Raw genomic sequence first — 23,595 nt, forward strand, 5'->3', positions numbered from 1 at the left:
TCAAATATGAAAGAAATTTTAAGACATATGGCTTTGTGCAAACCTCAGAATAAATTTTTAAAAACCTGATATAGGACTTTGATTTTCAAAATATTAAAACCTAATTCAGAATTTGACGTGAATTAGATGTTTCTACACCATATCCCATCTGTGTGGATAGTTTATAGTCCCAAGGTTCTTGAAGAGGAAAGTGAGCTAACTCTGTAGTTTACAGTAAAACAGAAGCAGCTTCATTTGCTTATCTTGCTGAAATATGTTGGAAAGTTGCATTTCGTTTACCCTTTCTACACGCACAAATTCTTTGGAGTTTAACATTTCCCAGCACTTCACCTGTATTCTAGTATCTTTCCTTTTTGATTCACTATTAACTGAAAAGCTTTGCCCGGTGTTAAAATAATAGTCATAGTTAGGGACAGTTACAGATGGCCGTTACAATCATCACTCTTCAATTCTAGCTCTCTGTTTGTGATGTAACTTTTATTCTTTTGGAGGAAGAAGGTATTTAGTGATAGAAAGCACTCTTGAATAGAAAATGTTATGTTTCTCAATGTATTGCTCCCATTAGAATTCTTATTTTGGTTTTAATGTACATTTCACATTGCTGAAAGACAGTACTACGTGGAGCCTTACACTCTGATATTGTGACTTTTTTTGTGTGTTTGGGGAATTGTACATTATCTCAAGTATTTCTGCTTGGTGTTCACTCTCACCGATCTGCAGAAATTATAGTATTTTCAAAGTTTTGTCCCATCTGTTAATTTTAAGTGTTTCTAGAGTTGCTTACATCCGTCTGTCTTTCTATCTATCTGTCTCACATTTTCTTAGACCTTGTTGTTGGTCCTAAAGGCACATTTCCTTTAGAGTTCACTGGTCTCTGTGTGTATATATTGGTTGGTGTCTTATCCTCCTGGCAAAGCTTTCTGTTATCACAGGTGATACAGTTCCTTCAGTTATAATAGAGCCCTCTTCTCAAGAGGACAGAGCCTCTCTGGCATCTGGAAGTGAGAGATCAGTTAAGGCACTAGGTTGGGAGTAGATGTCTTATCACTAAAAGCACCGTTCTCTCTGACACTCACGTTTGTTGCTGAGTCTGAGCCACCGGCCATGCTACTCAGTTACTGCCAGTGTTTTCCTTTGTTTGGTTTTGATTTCTCTCAAAGCCACCCTTGTCCATCCTTGAATCCTGGCTTTTGTGATGACGGACCGAGAACTGTTTCCACTCATCAGGCACGTTGGTATGGATTTAGACCTCGGACAGGATTCAGAATCTCCCCCTTGGCTCCAGGCTATTTAGAGAATATAGATGGAGACCTGGTTATGGGTTTTACTATTTTAAAGTAGTAACGCAGTTGACATTTATGCAATTTGTCTGTTCAGAGCATGCAGCAGTCCTCCAGGGAGTGATGCCACCTAACTCCACACCCTGGCTCCTCCCTCTCTGAGCGTGGCAGGTTACCTTGTTGCATAAAACTGCCAGGTAGATTTTCACTCTCACTGTTGAACCAGATCGCACATATTACAGGTAAACTCTGAATGCGGGTAGTATCAGTAGCAGCAGCGGCAGCTGAAATGGCGCAGTTGCTGTGTGTCAGGCTCTGTTCTGAGGTCTGTGCGTCTGGACCTGGATTTGAATCCATGCTGACTGGTCCCAGAGCCAATGTTCTTAATCATGTCTTAGCTAATGGAGAGAAAATACTTCTTCAAAAAGAGAGCTCTAAGTGTTACTAAAAGCCTGTGTCTGTTTCTCATTTAAACTGATTCTTTGTTATTTGCTTATCTTCTAATACCAGACTCAGATATCAGTGATCTTCTTAGCTTTTTCACCAACCAGAACATAATGGTGACAATGTTTAATGACAGTGACTACGTGTCTGCCGCTCCGCACAGCGCAGCTTTAAATGTGATGCAGTCAGAAAAGGTAAGAGTAGTGTGTGGGATTAAGATATTTCCTCTAAAATCAGTCGTTTGCTGATTTGACCTTATTAGTTGGAAATTAAAATTTACTTTTGGAAATAACTGGCTGTGTTTACTTAGGATATATTTTATGCCCTGATGGAGGACCAATAAATAAAGCTCTAAAGAATCTAATTATTTTTATGTTATTTTTTTGTTTAAAATATCAAAATATCTAGATTCCAAACCAGGTTATTTTTATCTGTCATTGAGTATTATTTCTGTGATTTGTTGAACCAGTTTTCAGTACAGTTAGTGAGGGTTAACTTAGCTGGTGAGAAAAGCTTGGTACGTAGCAATCATATATTCATTTATATTTATGTATACTATATAATAACTCTATTTTTTGAATTGTAGGACTATGTTTTTACTGCTGTTTTCAACAGTACTATGGTTTATTCTTTACCTGTATTGATGAATATCATTAGTAACTACTATCTTTATCATTCAAATGTGACTGAAAGCATCCAGGTCTGGAATACCCCATTCGTTCAAGTAAGCAAACTTAAAAATATTTATGCGTGTGTGTGTGTGTGTGCATAAAATAACTATTAAAAGCCAAGTGATAATAACAGATGAAATCTGTAGAAGTTCATCTTGTGACATCTCCTAGTCTTAAAACTTGAGCTGGGGATGGTTCACATCCTGGGTTTAGGAGTCTCTAGTATGAGTTTGCTTCATGGTCAAGGAGGTTCTGTCTCGGTACTGATATTTTTGTAAAGCATGAGTAGTTTTTATATTAGTCAGAGAAGAAAAATTTAGATAATTAAAAATGAATATTGTTCATCTGAAATCTAGATGCTGGGTATTGAACCTTGAGAAGTCACCCAGTCATTTTTCCTCTAGGCCAGACAGTTGGATTATAGATATGAAAAGCCACTTAAGTCTCCAGGAAAATAGTCAACATTTTTCTCTGAATACTAGTGTTGTTTTTCATATGTTGAAAAATAAATGGACAAATATCTTTCGGTAATAGCATTTTCTGCTTTCCGTTGCCATACTGTTTTTCAAAAGCTTTACTGAGATGTACTTCAAACACCATCTGATTCACCCATATGAATGTACAATTCAGTGGTTTTTATTATGTTCATAGAGTTTTGCAACTCTGTTAAAAAACGTGACATACTCTATCACTCTTGCTTTTGTGAGGCATCGTATTTCTTACATTTTGGGGGTAAAGCGGTACATAGTAGTAGTATCATTCACCAATTTTGAGAATATAGGCAGAAGAGAGATTTTGGCTTTGTTTTGGTGGAATGGAGATATTGATTTCAGCTTTGGGCCTGTGGAGGGATTGGTTATCCTGGTGGCATTTGAAGGTATGAATCTAGAGAGATTTCTGGGCAGGAAATAAATATTTGTGAGTCAGCAGTGCATAGGTGATATAGAAATCATCATCGAAGTTGTAGATCATCCCTGTGATTTTTGTTGCTGTTGTGAAATATTTCAATCCTACAGAAAATAAACAACTGTGTATCTAGTAGCCACATATTTCAAATGTTAGTATCTTATTTTTTCTTATTTATTAAAACGTTACAGACACAGGTGAAACCTCCAGTGCACCCCTCCCCAGTCTTGTCTTCTTTCCTCCTTCTTTCCTCCACAGTTCAAAATGTTTAATTCCCGTACATGTCCTTATGATGTTACCACATTTGTGTGTATCTGTAACTATTAGAAAAGAGCTTGCTTCTTAACATTTTCCATCAAACACTGACATACAACCATACCGTTGTTTAAAACCAGAGGGAAAGAGTGAGACTTTTTAAAGTTCCCTATTCACAGATATAATCTTGTTCACGTTCCACATTTTTTCCCCTTCGATGATGAGATTCTGTGTAATTGAGTCCAACTGTCATCTCATTAATCTCCACTTCTTGTGCTACTCAGCTTACACATTGGTTGGTTCTGTCTGGGTCTTCCACTGTAAGGTACCAGAGTTTGGGACAAATTCTACAACATCATGTGGCATGAATTAAGGAACTGGCTTTATTGCTAGAAACTCGGGAGGCCGGGGCCGACAGGACGCAGCCTCTCTCCACATCATCCCGTGGCCCTGAGCGTGGTTCTGGGTAGCTTGCATCTGGGGCACCGGTGGTTTACGAGGTTGTCTTGAGACGTTTGCTGTGTCCGCACCTGGATCCACAGGCTGTCGGAGTCACAGTTCCCCCTGCGGGGAGTAAGAAGCTCCTGGTTCCCTAGGAAGCTGAGCTGGGGTGTGACTTCTCCCAGGGGAGGAAAGGAGGGTTCCCGGACCCCAGCTGGCTCATAGCGCAGTGCAGGCCCCGGGGGTGGCATCATGGCCATCCTGAGGGGGTCACGTTCGTTGCCTAGAACCGCTGGTAGACAGGTTAACTGCGCTTCACTACAGTATTGTTTTTAACTAAATGGTGAACCTGTGCTGTATTGTTCTGTGTACTTCCGTACGAAAATGGAAGGCCGATAATTTGCTCAGGATCCTATAGCTATTTAATGTGTCAAATTGGTACTATAGCCCGCTGTGTTAACTCTGCCGCCTGTTGCTTCATGTAGACTGTTGTCTAGGGTAGGTATCCTAACATGTTTCTTCGGAGGTTTTGATAGTCTTTTAGAAAGTAGTTACGTGATATAAAGCGATTCTCAGTTCTACTTCTTATTCTGTGGTTATCTTTCAGGAAATTACAGACATAGTTTTTAAAATTGAGCTGTATTTTCAAGCAGCTTTACTTGGGGTTATTGTTACCGCGATGCCACCTTACTTTGCCATGGAGAATGCAGAGAATCATAAGGTAATGAATGACTCAGTTAAAAAATTACAGGTGCAGTTGACTAATAAGAAATCTTAGACAAAAAAATTAACCTACCTTGTGTGAGTGCAAGACTTCTGTGCAATTATTATTTCAAGAATAAGTAAATGGAGTATAAATACATTTATTACGGTAATAGTAATAACCCTCACTTATTATTTGAGTGCTCGTCATGTGCTTTAAAAGTTTTATTGCTGGGTCGTATTCCATGGTGTGGATCTGGATTGTTTCCAGTTTTAACTATTATGAATTAAGATGCTATTCACATTTTGTGTGAATGTAAGTTTTCATTTCTCTGGGATAAATGCCCGAGAGTATACTTGCTGTGTCGTATGGTGACTGCATGTTTAGTTTTATAAGAAATTGTTGATCTGTTTTTCAGGGTGGGTAAACCATTTTGCTTTCCTACCAGCAATGTGTGAATGACAAAAGCATGGATTATCCAAAATCATTTCATTTGACGTGGTCTATGTTTTTATACTTATATTGAAATTTATATTTTCCTTCTTCTAATTCATTGAACACGAAAGTTGTCCATTTTTTAAATCATTTCTCTTCTTTGTCTTAACTAATATTTATAGCCCACTCTTACCTTCTCTATGGCTAGCTCTTTCTTATAACACATTCAATTATTATGAACAGATGTTTCATAGATGACAAAAATCAACTGAATAAGATTGTTAGGTATTTGGATTTATGAAAGATTCTTAAAATTTCAAATTAAATAATGGGAGGGTTAGGAAAACAATGATCATTTAAGTTTACTGTTTCTTCACTTGCAAATGCTATTCCCTTGTGGTAATAAGAAACAGCTAACATTTTTTATACACAGGAGTGTGTAAAAGGCTTTCGAATGCATCACCAGTGCTTAAGCTGAAAGCCCTGTGTAAATCAGCGGGTACTTGGCCATTTATTAGTGTTTTCATGAAAGGTCAGTATTTAAAAGTGAGAATCCTTTTTCTTAAACCTATTTTTCTCTCTATTTCCACAGAATTTCAAAAGCAGTTATGTTTTGGCTGCTTACTGTTTGCACAGCTATAAACCCCATGACACCTTTTACTTTATTTTAGTTTTGTGTTTCTTAGCTGCACTGCTGTATCCTGATGCTGAAAAATTTTGTTGAAATGTTTACACCTCAGAAATAATGAGCCAGATTACAGGCTAGATGGAATTTATATTTAGCTGTAGGAGGACTTTTATTACCTATTGACAGAATGTGACCTTTTTTGTTGATGTAAAATTAAGAGTTCTACAACCATTTGCTAGAGTTTTTCGTTTGGAAGATGTTTAAAATTACAATCGATTTTTGCTTTTTTTTTTTTTAGATCAAAGCTTACACTCAACTTAAACTTTCGGGTCTTCTGCCTTCTGCATACTGGATTGGACAGGCTCTTGTTGACGTCCCCTTATTCTCTGTGGTTCTTACTTTGATGTTAGGCAGTTTATTTTCATTTCATTATGGATTATATTTTTATGCTGTCAAGTTCCTTTCTGTGGTAAGTTAACATCAGTTGTATTCATGCTATTTATAAATAAAATGTTATTTTAAAAAGCTAGATCTTTATAAATGTGGTAATTGTCTGATTGAGTAATTGTGATGTTCCAGAAAACAGAACCGACATCTATCTAATTTTTGTATACGATACCTATAATCAATGCAGTTTATATTGCCCTAAGTGATTTTTAAAAACAATAACTTTACCATTATGAAATAATTCCTTGAAACTGAGGTGGTCTTTCATGTAGACTGCCTACTTGTATGTAATCAGGAATACTTAAACAGTCCTTCCTTTAAATGTCTTCTTTGTCTCTGTGCCTGAAAATAATTTCACAAAGAAGAAGCTCTTTTATTCCATAATTTAAAGTATGGCTTAAAATACTAAGGAAGAGTGTGATTTGCATTCATATTCGTATGTCGATGACTGACACTAGATCCTTTCCTATGAATTATATTAGAAAAAAGCGAAAACAGAGCTTGGTAGGTTGGGGTTGGTGAAAGTCAGCTTAGGAGCTTTGCCAGAGGCCATCCTGACCTTACAGATTAATTTCCACCTTATAACTTAATAAATGTTTTTCTTAAAAATTTACAAAGTGCATTAAGTGCTGTACAGTAAAATAGAAGCTAATAGTTGATGGAGATTGATAAAGCCGTAACCAGCTATGCTTGCTTTTCATAATAAAATGGTAAGAGACAGTATTTTACTTGGCATAAAAAAAGAGCTACAAATAGTATTTAGTTTAAATGGCTTATTCAAGATTGTGTTAACAGTTAAAAACATGAGTTTTATTGATTTAGGAGTAACTCCTCAAGGAACTACAGTTTCCGTGTTTTTGGAGCGATTTGTTGAGCAATAAAACTTGAAGAATAATTATTCCCTAATGATTTAATGTGACTGGTATTTCACATCGTATGCACGGTTAGCTACTCATATTTTTACATAAAAACCCACATTTCTGTCTTGCAGGTTTTTTGCCTTATTGGATATGTTCCATCAGTTATTCTGTTTACCTATATTACTTCTTTCACTTTTAAAAAAATTGTGAATACCAAAGAATTTTGGTCATTTATCTATTCTGTGGTAAGTCACATTTTATATTATTTCGTCTCAGCCTTTCCTAGCCCGTTATTTGCAAGTCACGCACTCTCTTCATGATTATACTGAAAGGGTTGCTGTGTGAGCGCAGAGCTTAGCCAGCCAGCAGCATCTGTTAGCGTGTGTGTGCGTCTCCAGCCCCGTCCACTCCACGAAGGGATGCTGTGTCGTTTCCGAGTGCAGAGCTTAGCCAGCCAGCAGCATCTGTTAGCGTGTGTGTGCATCTCCAGCCCCGTCCACTCCACGAAGGGATGCTGTGTCGCTTCCGAGTGCAGAGCTTAGCCAGCCAGCAGCATCTGTTAGCGTGTGTGTGCGTCTCCAGCCCCGTCCACTCCACGAAGGGATGCTGTGTCGCTTCCGAGTGCAGAGCTTAGCCAGCCAGCAGCATCTGGTAGCGTGTGTGTGCGTCTCCAGCCCCGTCCACTCCACGAAGGGATGCTGTGTCGTTTCCGAGTGCAGAGCTTAGCCAGCCAGCAGCATCTGTTAGCGTGTGTGTGCGTCTCCAGCCCCGTCCACTCCACGAAGGGATGCTGTGTCGCTTCCGAGTGCAGAGCTTAGCCAGCCAGCAGCATCTGTTAGCGTGTGTGTGCGTCTTCAGCCCCGTCCACTCCACGAAGGGATGATACTTTGTCGCATTTAACAACTAGCATGACAAGGATGCCAGCTGTGAAAAACTGGTGTCGGCGCTCTGACACTTCCTGGCCAAGTATCTGCTGCAGTCCCAGGTTTCATCAGAAGATGAAAGACATGGTTAACGCTGAGGCGCCCAGTGAGTTTGGTGGGAACTGCTAAACATCTTCTCACTTGTTTTCTCATTTTTTTCTTTAGACAGCATTGGCTTGCATTGCAGTCACCGAAATAACTTATTTCATGGGATATACAGTTACAGTTATTCTTCATTATGCCTTGTGCATAGCCATTCCAATCTACCCGCTTCTGGGTTGCCTGATTTGTTTCATAAAGGTAGGTCTGTTAGGTGTTCTGATATTTTTTAGAAAGGGTAAATAATGACTGCCTAATCTTTGGGATCTTAGCTCTTGTACTGAAGTAGTAAAAAAAAAAAAAAACTCAGGTCGGCTGCTAGTACTTGATTTAAATACTATTAATGTAGCAGTAAATGTAAAATTACTGTGGAATCTTTTCAAGCATGTTTCTAAACTGCGGATTCTCAAAGGAGAAGGACTGTGTTCATTACATGGTCTTTCATGCCCAAAACAATGTACATAAATTAGAAGTATGATCTGACTGCAGTCCATATGTGTTGGACTGGGGAGTTTTGGGGGAGTTTTTCAAGTGTATTGTACTATACAGGGATGAGGAAAAATAAAGTTTGAGCGATTTTTTTTCAAGGAAAAAATAGAGGAACAAATTAATTTTATTAAGCCTGATTAATTGAAAACTATTTCTGTGGTTAGAAAAAAAATTAAATGATGAATTATTAATTTAGGACGATGGCTGATTAATTCTACTGACACACCTCTTTACCTCTCTCCCCTCCCTTTTTTTGGCTTAAGTTTATAATTTAATTTATACCTGCTCTGATAGGCATATTTTGGTGTGAGGAAGATTTTAATCTAACTACAAAATATGGCTATAAATATTAACAGCTAGCTAATTTATAGAGAAGACGTGTTTGCTGTTAAATGCATTTTTTTCATTTTAATCTGAACGTTTCTACACGTTGCAGCTAAAAGAAAATTGGTTCCTCTGCGCACAGCGCTTCCGACACCAAACGTGTGGGTTTTCCCTGACATTCAGCAGTTCTGACACTGACCAGAGTTAGCGCAGACCCCACGGGTTCAGGGGTCAGTCCCACAGGCGGCCCCCCGCTTCAGATTCCAGTCACGGGTCGTGGGTCCCCAGGCCACCCACGTTCTGTCTGACTTGGACCCTTTCTCGGGGGTCAGTACTTTGCTCTAGAACTGGCTCCCAGAACTCGGGGAAGCACTTGGTTTACTCTTCCCGGCGTATTGTGACGGATGCACAAATGAACAGCCAGGTGGAGAGGGCCGCAGGGCAGGGTCCAGAAGGGTCCCAAGGCAGAGCTCCTGAAGGGAGTGAGCCGTCCTCCCAGCGTGAGCTGAGCATGCTCTCTGAGCCCCGTGTCAGAGGCTCTGTGGAGGTCCCGTGACTTGGGCAAGATGAGCTAACCAGTCTCCGCGCTCTTCTCCCCTCCCTGGTGGTGGCACCTGGGGCGGGAAGTTCCAGCTCTCTAGTCCGGCTGGTCCTCTGTCAGTCAGCCTCCATCCTCCCCTGAGAGTCCCCTCGTTAGCGTAGACTCAGCTGAGGTTGAGAGGGGCTTGTGTTATACAGCGCGAGACACTCCTGTCCCCTCTGTCACTCAGGAAATTCCAAGGGTTTTAGAAGTTCTGGGCCAGGAACTGTGGTCAAAGACCACATTTCATTATATCACAGTATCACAGCCACATAAAAATTTTCAAAAATTTTTGTCTTAGATTTCTTGGAAGAATATTCAAAAAGAAGAGGACACCTACAACCCATGGGATAGTCTTTTGGTGGCCGTTATATCGGTAAGAAATAACTGTGTTAGCATGTTACCTTATGAGTGGTTTGGTCATGTGATTTTAACTCTCTTTTTAGTTTTTATCCCGTTGCATAAAAATGAAGGTGCATAAGAAGTCAAGTGTGTTAGTCAATGCTAGCTAATGTGCATTTCACTTACTGAATACATCCACTTTAATGTACTTGTTTTTTTCATGTCATTGATACTATTTAATGATAATTCTGGCTTCCATAGAAACAAAAACAAAGCTGTTTTAAAATTATAATTTATGAAGCTGACAACAGATGAACTTTACAGAGGCAGAAAAGTATGTGAAGGATCATTTTACTAAAAATCTACCTTGGTTTGTATTAACATTTATTCTTTTTTTTTTTTTCAACATCTTTATTGGAGTATAATTGCTTTACAATGTCTAGTTAGTTTCTGCTGTATAACAGAATGAATCAGCTATATGTATACATATATCCCCATATCTCCTCCCTCTTGCGTCTCCCTCCCACCCTCCCTATCCCACCCCTCTAGGTGGTCACAAAGCACCGAGCTGATCTCCCTGTGCTATGCGGCTGCTTCCCACTAGCTATCTATTTTACATTTGGTGGCGTATATATGTCCATTAACATTTATTCTTAACCCATTGTATGACATGCAAAAAAAAATTGTGATGAATTTTTTCGGTGATGGTAAGGAACCTGATGTGTGTGGTTTTGGTTCTTTTGGTACACGGGGAAAAAAAAAAAACCCAAATGATTCAGTCACAAGCTGTAACCTGTTTTTCTTTTAGCCTTACCTGCAGTGTGTGCTGTGGATTTTCCTCTTACAGTACTACGAGAAAAAATATGGAGGCAGACCATTAAGAAAGGATCCCTTTTTCAGGTCAGTTTTTTTAATTTCAGGTTTAATTTTTTAAAATTTTAATGTTTTTTTTTTAAATATATTGACAGAGTTGTGCAGCCATCACCATAATCTGATTGTAGGTCATTTCCATCACCCCCAAAAAGAAACGTTGTGTCCACTGGTCACATCCTTCCCGCCTCAGCTGGCCCCCAGCCCTATGTAACCACTAATCTACCTTCTGTCTCCATAGATCTGCATATTTTACACATTCATTTAAATGGAATTATGCAAGATGGGGTCTTTTCTTGTCTGGCTTCTTTTACTTGGGCATAATGTTCTGGAAGTTCCTCCACGTTGTAACATGTAGCAGTACCTCCTTACCTTTTTGTTTGTTTGTTTTTGCAGCGTAATATTACATGGTATGGATATACCACACTTGATCTATTTATCGGTTGATTGGCATTTGAGCTGTTGCCACTTTTTGGCTATTGTGAGTCATGCTACGATGCACATTTGAGTGCAAGTATTTGTGTGGACGTACATTTTCATTTCTCTCGGGAGGATACCTAGGAGTGGAATTGATGAGTCATTGTGGTAGCTTTATGTTTAACCTTTTCAAGAACTGCCAGACTGTTTTCCACAGTGACTGCACCATTTTACTCCTAGGAGTGGATGAGGGTTCTGTTTTCTTCACGTTGTCTCCCATATGTGTTATTGTCTTTTTGATTTTAGCTATTCTCGTGGGTGCACGTTAGTGTCTCATTGTGGTTTTTATTTGCACTTCCCTGATGATTCATGATGTGGAGTGTCTTTTCATGTGCTTATTGTTCATTTTTATATCTACTTTGGAGACATGTCAGTCTGAATCCTTTGCCCATTTAAAAAATTGGGTTGTCTTTATATTATTGAATTTTGAGTTTTTTTAATATATTCTGGATACAAATCTCTTATCAGATATATTTTAAAATATTTTCTCCAAGTCTGTGCATTTTTTTCCAAAGGATGTTTTAAATTTGAAGAAGAGTTATTTCTTGAAATATGGCCATTGGTACTAAATTGGTTCTGAATTTCTTTTTTATATTTCTCACGTATTTGTTTATTTGCTGAATATTCACATTCTGGAGAAAACTGGAAAGTATTGGTAAATGTGTAGTGGTTATTCACTAGCCACTGGACCCGCCTCTCATCCATTGAGGCAGAGTTTCTGGCTCTCCTTCTGCGTCTTTGCCTTTATTCCTGCTCTCGTTTTGGGGGAGATATCAGCATCCACACGGATAACCCTTCCAACACCGTAACCCCTCAGCTTCTGATTTTCTCCAAGCCAGTGACTTTCGTCTCTGTTCCACTTCACGCTCTGTTTGCATCAGAGCCACTGATGATGCCGCATACTCATCCCGTAGACACTCAGCTCTGTTGTAATGCTGTTTGGCAACCCTACGCCTTTACCTACTCAGCACCTTCCTATCTTTTTCTTTTCCGTAGTTCTCGCAGGCCTTCTTTCTATCCCTCAGATTCTCAGAGTCACCTCAGCTCACCTCACTTCTTACTTCTCAGTGGATGATCTTGTCATCTGTCTCAGGAAGCAGAAGCACCTGATTATAAATTATAAAATGTGTACACACTTGTCCACATCTTTCGTCTCTTTTGCTTTTTCCCAGCCCCAGAGGAAGGTGTACCCCTTGTTATCCAAGTCTTCCTGTGTTCTGTCTGCTTAAAGATGTTGCTCAGTCAGCTCTCTCTTTCTGTGTCTTTCCCTTTTGGATCTTATTAGGGTTTATTTCCCTTTGGGAGGAGGTCGCCTTCCTCCCATATAAAACAAAGTAATTGGGCTTCCCTGGTGGCGCAGTGGTTGAGAATCTGCCTGCTAATGCAGGGGACACGGGTTCGAGCCCTGGTCTGGGAAGATCCCACATGCCACGGAGCAGCTGGGCCCGTGAGCCACAACTACTGAGCCTGCGCGTCTGGAGCCTGTGCCCCGCAACGGGAGGGGCCGCGATAGTGAAAGGCCCGCGCACCGCGATGAAGAGCGGTCCCCGCACCGCGATGAAGAGTGGCCCCCACTTGCCACAACTAGAGAAAGCCCTCGCACGAACCGAAGACCCAACACAGCCAAAAATAAATAAATAAATAAATAAAGTAGCTATAAAATTTAAAAAAAAAAACAAAAAAACAAAAAAAAAAACAAAGTAATACATGTCAGAACTCATCAATCACATTGAAACCTGAGTCCCTCTCTGGCTCTTATCCCTTCTTTCCTTTTTTTTTTTTTTTTTGATCATACGTATATTTTTTATTTTTTTTAACGTTTTTATTGGAGTATAATTGCTTTACAATGGTGTGTTAGTTTCTGCTTTATAACAAAGTGAATCAGTTATACATATACATATATCCCCATATCTCTTCCCTCTTGTGTCTCCCTCCCTCCCTCCCTCCCTCCTTATCCCACCCTTCTAACTGGTCACAAAGCACCGAGCTGATCTCCCTGTGCTATGCGACTGCTTCCCACTAGCTATCTATTTTACATTTGGTAGTGTATATATGTCCATATACACACTACCACTCTCTCACTTTGTGCCAGCTTACCCTTCCCCCTCCCCGTGTCCTCAAGTCCATTCTCTAGTAGGTCTGCGTCTTTATTCCCATCTTGCCCGTAGGTTCTTCATGACATTTTCTTTTTTTTAGATTCCATATATATGTGGTAGCATATGGTATTTGTTTTTCTCTTTCTGACTTACTCCACTCTGTATGACAGACTCTAGGTCCATGCACCTCTCTACAAATAACTGAATTTCGTTTCTTTTTATGGCTGAGTAATATTCCATTGTATATATGTGCCACATCTTCTTTATCCATTCTTCTGTCGATGGACACTTAGGTTGCTTCCATGTCCTGGCTATTGTAAATAGAGCTGCAATGAACATTGTGGTACATGACTCTCTTTGCATTATGGTCTTCTCAGGGTATATGCCCAGTAGTGGGATTGCTGGGTCGTATGATAGTTCTATTTTTAGTTTTTTAAGCTACCTCCATGCTGTTCTCCATAGTGGCTGTATCAATTTACATTCCCACCAACAGTGTATGAGGGTTCCTTTTTCTGCACACCCTCTCCAGCATTTGTTGTTTGTAGATTTTTTGATGATGGCCATTCTGACCGGTGTGAGATGATATCGCATTGTAGTTTTGATTTGCATTTCTCTAACGATTAATGATGTTGAGCATTCTTTCATGTGTTTGTTGGCAATCTGTGTATCTTCTTTGGAGAAATGTTTGTTTAGGTCTTCTGCCCATTTTTGGATTGGGTTGTTTGTTTTTTGATATTGAGCTGCATGAGCTGCTTGTAAATTTTGGAGATTAATCCTTTGTCAGTTGCTTCATTTGCAAATAATCTCTCCCATTCTGAGGGTTGTCTTTTCATCTTATTTATAGTTTCCTTTGCTGTGCAAAAGCTTTTAAGTTTCATTAGGTCCCATTTGTTTATTTTTGTTTTTATTTCCCTTTCTCTAGGAGGTGGGTCAAAAAGGATCTTGCTGTGATTTAGGTCATAGACTGTTCTGCCGATGTTTTTCTCTAAGAGTTTGATAGTGTCTGGCCTTATATTTAGGTTTTTAATCCATTTTGAGTTTATTTTTGTATATGATGTTAGGGAGTGTTCTAATTTCATTCTTTTACATGTAGCTGTCCAGTTTTCCCAGCACCACTTACTGAAGAGGCTGTCTTTTCTCCATTGTATATGGGAAGAACACTGCCAAACTCATTCTACGAGGCCACCATCACCCTGATACCAAAACCAGACAAATATGTCACAAAAAAAGAAAACTACAGACCAATATCACTGATGAACATAGATGCAAAAATCCTCAACAAAATACTAACAAACAGAATCCAACAGCACATTAAAAGGATCATACACCATGATCAAGTGGGGTTTATCCCAGGAATGCAAGGATTACTCAATATATGCAAATCAATCAATGTGATACACCGTATTAACAAACTGAAGGAGAAAAACCATATGATCATCTCGATAGATGCAGAGAAAGCTTTCGACAAAATTCAACACCCATTTATGATAAAAACCCTCCAGAAAGTAGGCATAGAGGGAACTTACCTCAACATAATAAAGGCCATATATGACAAACCCACAGCCAACATCATCCTCAATGGTGAAAAACTGAAACCATTTCCACTAAGATCAGGAACAAGACAAGGTTGCCCACTCTCACCACTATTATTCAACATAGTTTTGGAAGTTTTAGCGACAGCAATCAGAGAAGAAAAAGAAATAAAAGGAATCCAAATCGAAAAGAAGAAGTTAAGCTGTCACTCTTTGCAGATGACATGATACTATACATAGAGAATCCTAAAGACGCTACCAGAAAACTACTAGAGCTAATCAATGAATTTGGTAAAGTAGCAGGATACAAAATTAATGCACAGAAATCTCTTGCATTCCTATACACTAATGATGAAAAATTTGAAAGAGAAATTAAGAAAACACTCCCATTTACCATTGCAACAAAAAGAATAAAATACCTAGGAATAAACCTACCTAAGGAGACAAAAGACCTGTATGCAGAAAATCATAAGACACTGATGAAAGAAATTAAAGATGATACAAATAGATGGAGAGATATACCATGTTCTTGGATTGGAAGAATCAACATTGTGTAAATGACTGTACTACCCAAAGCAATCTACAGATTCAATGCAATCCCTATCAAACTACCACTGACATTTTTCACAGAACTAGAACAAAAAATTTCACAATTTGTATGGAGACACAAAAGACCCCGAATAGCCAAAGCAATCTTGAGAAAGAAAAACGGAGCTGGAGGAATCAGTCTCCTGGACTTCAGACTATACTACAAAGCTACAGTAATCAAGACAGTATGGTACTGGCACAAAAACAGAAATATAGATCAATGGAACAGGATAGAAAGCCCAGAGATAAACCCACGCACATATGGTCACCTTATCTTTGATAAAGGAGGCAAGAATATACAATGGGGAAAAGACAGTCTCTTTCCTTTTATAGCCAGAAAGCTTCCACCTCCAGTTTGTCACCTCCTTTCTCACATCCCATTCACTCCCTAATAACTCCTGCCATCTGGCTCCTGCCCTCACCTCTTGACTGCTCCTGTTTGCGGTAAGGTAACTAATGGCTCCTCTCTGTCTGGTAAAGTAGGCTCACCCTCTTTAACTGATCTACAGCCTTAAATGTGACTGACTTCTTCCCTTAAACTTTTCTCCTCTTTCTTTCTTTTTTTTTTTCCCATAATGTCAACTTCTATTTGCCTCTTTATCTCTCTTAATAGTACTTCAGAATTTCCTTTGGAAGCACTCTTTCCTCTGCCCACCTTTACGGTGTTGCTACGGATGCTGACTTCAGCCTCTCCGTCCATGCTGCCTGGGTCATCTCATGTACACCCAAGACGTAAATTCTTTGAGAGCAGGGTCTGTGTTGGTTTTTTTTTAATCTTTTTTATCTTTCTGTGAACTAGTGCTTGACATATACTGGTTATAAATAATTGTTGAATAAATGAGTGAATTTAGATAATATCATCCAGATGATGTCAGTGAGTGAAAAATAGCTCTGTAATTTCTACCTTTAAGAGATAACTGATCTCCGATAACAGAGCACATGTTGCTATATTTTTTTCAGTCTTTTCTCTATGTAGTGCTTCAATTTCTTACCATTTTAATTATTTGAAAATCTATTTATACTTTCAGGACCCTTACAACAAAGTCCAAAAGTAGGAAGTTTCCGGAACCACCAAACAATGAGGATGAAGATGAAGATGTCAGAGCTGAAAGGGTGAAGGTCAAAGAATTGCTGAGCTGCCAGCGCCACGAGGAGGTAACTCAGTCTTTCTTGCTGAGCCACGTGCGGTGAGCAGTGAGCAGCCCCTCTGCACAGGGTTAGCCTCGAAAATTGTCCCCTTAGAAGAATCGATCGCCAAGAAGCCTGTCTTTGAAAAAATATGTCCACTTTCTTTTGAACAAGCCATTATTCCCGTCATAAATGGACAGTTATCTATGCAGTACCCCTTATTAGCAAATATAGTTCTTACAATATGGCCATGAGCTGTGTACGGCCTGTCATTGAACGATGGATATCTGATTTATAACTCTTTTTTTAAATCCTATTTCCCTTATTAGAAGCCAGCCATTATGGTCAACAATTTGCATAAAGAATATGAAGACAAGAAAGATTTTTTTCTTACAAGAAAAATAAAGAAAGTGGCAAATAAATATGTCTCCTTCTGTGTGAAAAAAGGCTGGTATTTAATTATTTTTTCTTGAATAACTTTTCTGGAAGAGTAATTTTCATTTTTTAGTTTGATTTACATATGACAGTTTTTCTTTTAATTCCTTTAGGAGAGATCTTGGGACTATTGGGTCCAAATGGTGCAGGCAAAAGCACGATTATTAATATTCTGGTTGGTGATATAGAACCAACTTCAGGCCAGGTATGGTATAATGGTGTGTGATATATTGAATATGATTTATATTTTTAATTAAAATAAATTTCTTAGTGACAAATGGGATGTTGATGCTCAAATTTCATGTTTCTGGTATTAATTTTTTAGGATAGCTTGATCAAATTATGATCTTTTTGCTTATCTGTGAGAATAATGTACATAGTCAAATTTGCATACACACATGCAGAACACACACAGGTACAGTATTTCTGCTTTTATGCTGATTACAAGCATGGGTGATTTGTCGACTGACTTAATAGAAGCCCGTTGTATTAACCTCAGGAAATAGAGGAGCTAATCTTGACCTTGCCTTTGATCACAGGAACCTGCTTCCTTCCCAGCCACGCTGGCTCATTGCTTTGCTGGAAAATGCCAGGCACACTTTACTCTTTTCCTTTTACCTTAGGTATCCCTTATGTTGGCTATTCCTTACCCCATAGAAAACCAGATGATCAAATTCACTTGTTCCCTTGGCTCAAAAATCACCTTTCTGTGGGGCCCCCTGATCCTCCTGGTTAAAACAGACCTTGCCTTCCCACCCAACCCTGCATCCGTGGCCACCTTTTCTGGCCATGTCACTCATCTCTGACGCAGCCATGTGTGTTGTTTCTTCATCAGAAAGGGGTGAGAATCTGACCTGCTGTGACCCTGACTTTAGGAAGTCAGGAGTTTGGAAGGAGTTTGAATTAACCCACTTGCCACTTCCTTTACAATGTAAGTTAAGCAAAAATAGTCATTACACTCGGTTTATATTTCTGCAGGTATTTCTAGGAGACTATTCTTCAGACCCAGCTGGAGATGATGATTCCGTAAAGTGTATGGGCTACTGTCCTCAGATAAACCCACTGTGGCCAGAGATTACATTACAGGAACATTTTGAAATTTATGGAGCTGTGAAAGGAATGAGTGCCAGTGACATGAAAGAGGTCATAATTCGGTAAAATAATTGTCTCTAGAACCCTTTTGTTACCTGGAGAAAGGTTTACATGCCACGGCTTTAAAATTTCATAACAGGCATTTCCGTGGATCATAATTTTCATAGAAGAAGATCATTAATTTTTCATATATTCTTTACCAAATTATGACAGCCATGAAAATGAAAAGGAAACATTTTTATTTATAAATACAGAATGAATGTACCTATAAATGTCATGAAACCTATTTTAAAGTGAACCTTTTAATCAAGATATTAATTTATTTAAAGTGAGCTTCAACAGAGTAATTGTTCTGGAAAAAAACAGTGTCAGTGATCACTTTATATTTGTATTTATGTGCATAATGGTGCACTCATTTCGTATTGTGTATTTTGCAGAATAACAAATGCACTTGATTTAAAAGAACATCTCCAGAAAACGGTAAAGAAACTACCTGCAGGAATCAAGCGGAAGGTACTTTTATTAAACGACAAGTGTGTGTATAGTCTGGTGCCTGGTAGAGTTTCTTTTTTTTTCTTCTTTTCTTTTTTCACATTCTATTTTTTATTTTTTTTAACATCTGTATTGTAGTATAATTGCTTTACATTGTTGTGTTAGTTGCGGCTGTATAACAAAGTGAATCAGCTATTCGTATACATATATCCCCATATCCCCTCCCTCTTGCGTCTCCCTCCCACCCTCCCTATCCCACCCCTCTAGGTGGTCACAAAGCACCGAGCTGATCTCCCTGTGCTACGCGGCTGCTTCCCACTAGCTATCTATTTTACATTTGGTAGTGTATATATGTCCATGCCACTCTCTCACTTCGTCCCAGCTTACCCTTCCCCTGCTGTGTCCTCAAGTCCATTCTCTACATCTGCGTCTTTATTCCTGTCCTGCCCCTACGTTCTTCAGAACCTTTTTTTTTTCTTTTTTTTTTCGATTCTGTATATATGTGTTAGCATACGGTATTTGTTTTTCTCTTTCTGACTTACTTCACTCTGTATGACAGTCTCTAGGTCCACCTGATAGAGTTTCTTATAGCCTCCCCCCGCTCCATTTTCTTTCCGTCTAGCTGTGTTTTGCTCTGAGTATGCTGGGGAACCCTCCCGTTACTCTGCTAGACGAACCATCCACAGGTATGGACCCTAAAGCCAAACAGCACATGTGGTAAGTATGACGTCAGGGACGCTTGAGACCCATTGTGCTGTAGCATCATCACGGGTGGTTTCGTGTTAGTTACATACACGTATCGATTAAAAATCCTGCACAAAAGGAAAAATCGTAATTAAAAATTTCTCGAGATCCCCTTAAACTTTTTAAACCTGGTCATATTTTTCATCAGCTGTTAACAGTATATTATGTGTGCCAGGACAAAAATGAGAGTACTGTTGTCTGAATAGTTTTTTAAAGGTTTTTTTCCTGTATAAAGTAACATATGTAAGTAAACATCTCATAACAGTATTGTCTTAAATGTCCATTGGAACTCTCTTTCTAGGCACTCCTAATTGTTTGACCAACTCTTTGAGCCTAGATTTCCACGTCTATAAAATGTGATGCATGTTAAGGTTTCCCTATGATTCTGTGGCTATTTTTGTTATAACATGAAAAGCCATCGGTTTCTGTAATCTGTTGGTTAGCATACTTTTAACCCATAGAAACGCTTGAAATCGTGAACTTTCTTTCCATTTGACAAGCTTTCAAAAATAAGGTAAAATGAGTTGGGATAGAAGAATCACAGTTGGGCAGAATATACTAATTATAGCAATGATATTTGATAAATTTAAATTAACCAAATAGTTGGATTTTTAAAACTCAGGTGTTTTCATGAACGTTCAGGTGCCACCTTCCCTTCTTTTCGTTTTATTTATATCTTGTAGGAGCGCAATTAGAGCTGCGTTTAACAACAAAACGCGGGCAGCTATCCTGGCCACTCACTGCATGGAGGAGGTGGAGGCCGTCTGTGACCGAGTGGCTATCCTGGCGTCTGGGCGGCTAAGGTGGCTGTTTGCCGCGGAGGGGGTAGGGGTGCAGGGCGGGGCACGCGTCTGGATTTTGAACGCCGTCATTTCAGAAACTTATAATAATACACATTAGCTTGTATGTTAAAAAATGCTGCCTTGTTTTGTCAGCTTTCTCTAGAATCACTTGGAAATATGTTAATTTTTTCCAAAAATTGGCCAGCCACTCTGCTTTGGAATTGGCTTAATTATTCAACAACTGAGAGTGTTATTTTCAGGCATGATATTTGCTATTTTTAAAAATTGGTAGGCATTGTATGGGATTGTAACCCAGCATATAAAATAAATATACGAGTTCATACTCATATAGGTAAGCGATGGAGTAAGTAAATAAATGTGGGAGTAGAGACACATCTCTTTACAGAAAGATGCCAGATTGTGTAGTATCTCCCAAGTATCATCTGGACTTAGCCAGTCTGTATCCTAAAGTATGGGAAGGGGTGGAGAGTAACTTTACAGCAGAGAAATGGGACACATACCCCCCTAACCAGGCAGGGCCACGTGGTCACCACATGCCCCCTGAGACGTGATGAGAAAATACTTCAGCTCTGTGTTCTTTGCTCCAAAAACCCACACCCCAGTCTAATCATAAGAAAAACATCAGACTACCCCAAATTGAGGGACATTCTACAGAAAGAGTTCTCAAAACTGTCCAAGTCATGACCAAGACCAAGAAGGATAGAATAAGAAACTGTCCCCGAGCAGTGGAGACTGAGGAGGTGTGACCACACAGCACAGTGGGATCCTGGGTGGATCCTGGGGCAGAAGGAAGACATTAGTGGAGAAACCGGTGAAGTCCAAGTAAAGGCAATAAACTCAGTAATAATATACCAGTGTTGGTTTCTTAATTTTGACAAATGTGTCATGGTAATACAAGATGACAGTATTAGGGAAACTGAAATTGGGGGAGGGGTATATGAAGACTGTATTATCTCTTATATTTGCAACTTTTATATAAATTGACAAGTATTCCAACGTAGGAATTTTATTTAAATCATTCTTAAGTGAGAAATTATCTTCAAAACTGTCAGGTTATCTTATATCTGTACTTCCTTTTAAAAATTACTACAGATGTATTGGGACAGTCCAACATCTAAAGAGTAAATTTGGAAAAGGATACTTTTTGGAAATCAAGTTAAAGGAGTGGATAGAAAACCTAGAAGTGGACCGTCTTCAAAGAGAAATTCAGCATATTTTCCCAAATGCAAGCCGTCAGGAAAGGTAAAGATTTTAAAAATTTAGTTACATTTCTTTGTACAGCAATAATCATAAAAATTGGTTATTGTATTAAGGATTAATGAAAAATGTAGTATAACCAATATTGGACTAATGTAGTTTGATGAATGGAGTTTTATGAAGCTAACTTATTTTTAATGTTAGATCTTTCAACATGTAATAGTATTTAAAGTTTTTAAAGTTCTTATCCAGGAGTAATGAGAGAGTTATTTTATTGTGCATGGAAATATTTTAAGATTTAAAATACTTTTTATCTAAATAAGTATCAAAATAAGTTATATTTTGAACTTTCAAAATGTTGAACTTTAGCTTCAGAATGCATAGTAGTTATTTTGAATTTACCTGTATTTTATCTTTGCTTTCAGTTTTTCTTCTATTTTGGCTTATAAAATTCCTAAGGAAGATGTTCAGTCCCTTTCACAATCTTTTTCTAAGCTGGAAGAAGGTAAGTAATATTTGAAAAACACTGTGAGGTAGCTTTCGAATTATTAAAGAATTTTATTAAAAAGTTTAAAAGTTGGGGGCTTCCCTGGTGGCGCAGCGGTTGAGAATCTGCCTGCCAATGCAGGGGACACGGGTTCAAGCCCTGGTCTGGGAAGATCCCACATGCCGCGGAGCAACTGGGCCCGTGAGCCACAATTACTGAGCCTGCGCGTCTGGAGCCTGTGCTCCGCAACAAGAGAGGCCGCGATAGTGAGAGGCCCGCGCACCGCGATGAAGAGTGGCCCCCGCTTGCCGCAACTAGAGAAAGACCTCGCACAGAAACGAAGACCCAACACAGCCATAAATAAATAAATAAATAAAAATTTTAAAAAAAAGAATATAAAATTAAAAAAAAAAAAGTTTAGAAGTTGGGACTCAAGTTTACTGTAGAAACTATGGTAAGTAAGAAGATGACCTTTTACTAATTTAATCTAAACTGTAGGTAAATACTCATACGCTAGGGATTTTGTAGATTAACTGTATTGTAGTGTAAACCTTTCACTCTGGACATCACCGCGGTTTTTCACGTTGCATCTCTGAGAAAGTTCATCCTAATTAGCCCTCACTAGTTCAGTCCAGAAGTGGGAGCACTGAATTTCGTGAGTCCTTACTTTGTATTAGACCAGAGAGGTAGCAATGGTAGCAAGACTCCAGTGGCAGGCAGAGAAGGGAGAGGAGAATTCATAGTGCAAGAGGGTAGGCATTCCTAAATCTAAACTTTAAAGAAGTTTATTGGATCTTGGCATTTTAAAAATAAATGTTAGTTGGGATAAAGATACCTCACCAGCAGAGAGAGGCAGTCTCCTGGATGGGGCACGTATTCATGTACAGGTTATTTTACGGCATTTGTAAACTATGAAACTTCCTGGTGCTTTCTTTTTAAAAGAAAAAAAAAGTGTTCCTTCATTAAATATACTTTTTTTGTTTTTTTGGCTGCGCCTCGCGGCTTGTGGGATCTTAGTTCCCCGACCAGGGATTGAACCCGTGCCCTCCACAGTGAGAGCACAGAGTCCTAACCACTGGACAACCAGGGAATTCCTTCCTAGTGTTTCCTTTATGATTAAAGAGAACATTTGAAGTAATTAGGGAGAATTAAAGGAATGAATAGAAAACCAGAAATTTGATATTGGAACAGAATGCAAACGGACCTAAAATAAATATAGAAAAGCATATGGACACATGACCAATAATATCCAGAATCTAGTGTAAGAAGTCCAGAATGGACTGTACTGGGACTGGGGGATGGGAGAGAGAGAGCAGGAGCAAAAGAAACATGAAAACAGGAGTAAAATGAGGAAGAAGAAGAAGAAAGGAGGGAAAGAGGAGCTGCTTGGAACAGGTGCATAAGGCAAGGCCGTCCCATGAGATACGTTGCGCTTAGGGCCGTAGAGAATCGGGCGGCTGGGAGAGAAAGGAAGCGGATAGAGGAAAGTGACCTGTATTGGCAGCTTTACATTGAAGTGAGTTGATTATAGAGATTAAAACAACAATAACAAAAAACAGATTGTTAGCCACTCAGAAATTATTGCCATTTTATTACTCAAAAATATTAATACGTGGAATATTATTTTTATATGTTAACAGCTAAACATACTTTTGCCATTGAAGAATACAGCTTTTCTCAAGCGACATTGGAACAGGTACTATAAAGTTAAATTTTAAAAGTTCTTCTGTAGAAGAAAGTGTCCGGTATCTAATTGTTTAGGTATATATTGGACAGGGAAGGAGATTGTGAGCCAGAGACCAATCGCTATAGAATATTCCTAAACTT

General features: G+C 38.9%; 1 protein-coding gene across 6 annotated transcripts in view; it reads left to right on the forward strand.

The window, feature by feature from the left end:
- Positions 1-23,595, forward strand: part of ABCA5 (ATP binding cassette subfamily A member 5) — a 68,248-nt gene that overhangs the window by 39,282 nt on the left and 5,371 nt on the right. For 5 of the 6 annotated variants that reach the window (XM_057536456.1, XM_057536454.1, XM_057536455.1 and 2 more), the window contains exons 21-38: positions 1,791-1,918; positions 2,311-2,448; positions 4,605-4,718; positions 6,062-6,232; positions 7,202-7,315; positions 8,159-8,293; positions 9,787-9,861; positions 10,636-10,727; positions 16,419-16,545; positions 16,848-16,965; positions 17,067-17,158; positions 17,932-18,107; positions 18,483-18,558; positions 19,160-19,254; positions 19,965-20,084; positions 21,177-21,326; positions 21,707-21,786; positions 23,409-23,464. In XM_057536456.1, the coding sequence (XP_057392439.1) occupies positions 1,791-1,918; positions 2,311-2,448; positions 4,605-4,718; positions 6,062-6,232; positions 7,202-7,315; positions 8,159-8,293; positions 9,787-9,861; positions 10,636-10,727; positions 16,419-16,545; positions 16,848-16,965; positions 17,067-17,158; positions 17,932-18,107; positions 18,483-18,558; positions 19,160-19,254; positions 19,965-20,084; positions 21,177-21,326; positions 21,707-21,786; positions 23,409-23,464 (2,057 nt within the window). The remainder of the gene's footprint in view (positions 1-1,790; positions 1,919-2,310; positions 2,449-4,604; positions 4,719-6,061; positions 6,233-7,201; positions 7,316-8,158; positions 8,294-9,786; positions 9,862-10,635; positions 10,728-16,418; positions 16,546-16,847; positions 16,966-17,066; positions 17,159-17,931; positions 18,108-18,482; positions 18,559-19,159; positions 19,255-19,964; positions 20,085-21,176; positions 21,327-21,706; positions 21,787-23,408; positions 23,465-23,595) is intronic. The other variant, XM_057536457.1, reaches the window with a different exon arrangement.

This window comes from Balaenoptera acutorostrata, chromosome 20 (genome assembly GCF_949987535.1).
Source record: "Balaenoptera acutorostrata chromosome 20, mBalAcu1.1, whole genome shotgun sequence".
In the NCBI taxonomy this organism is placed as follows: domain Eukaryota; kingdom Metazoa; phylum Chordata; class Mammalia; order Artiodactyla; family Balaenopteridae; genus Balaenoptera; species Balaenoptera acutorostrata.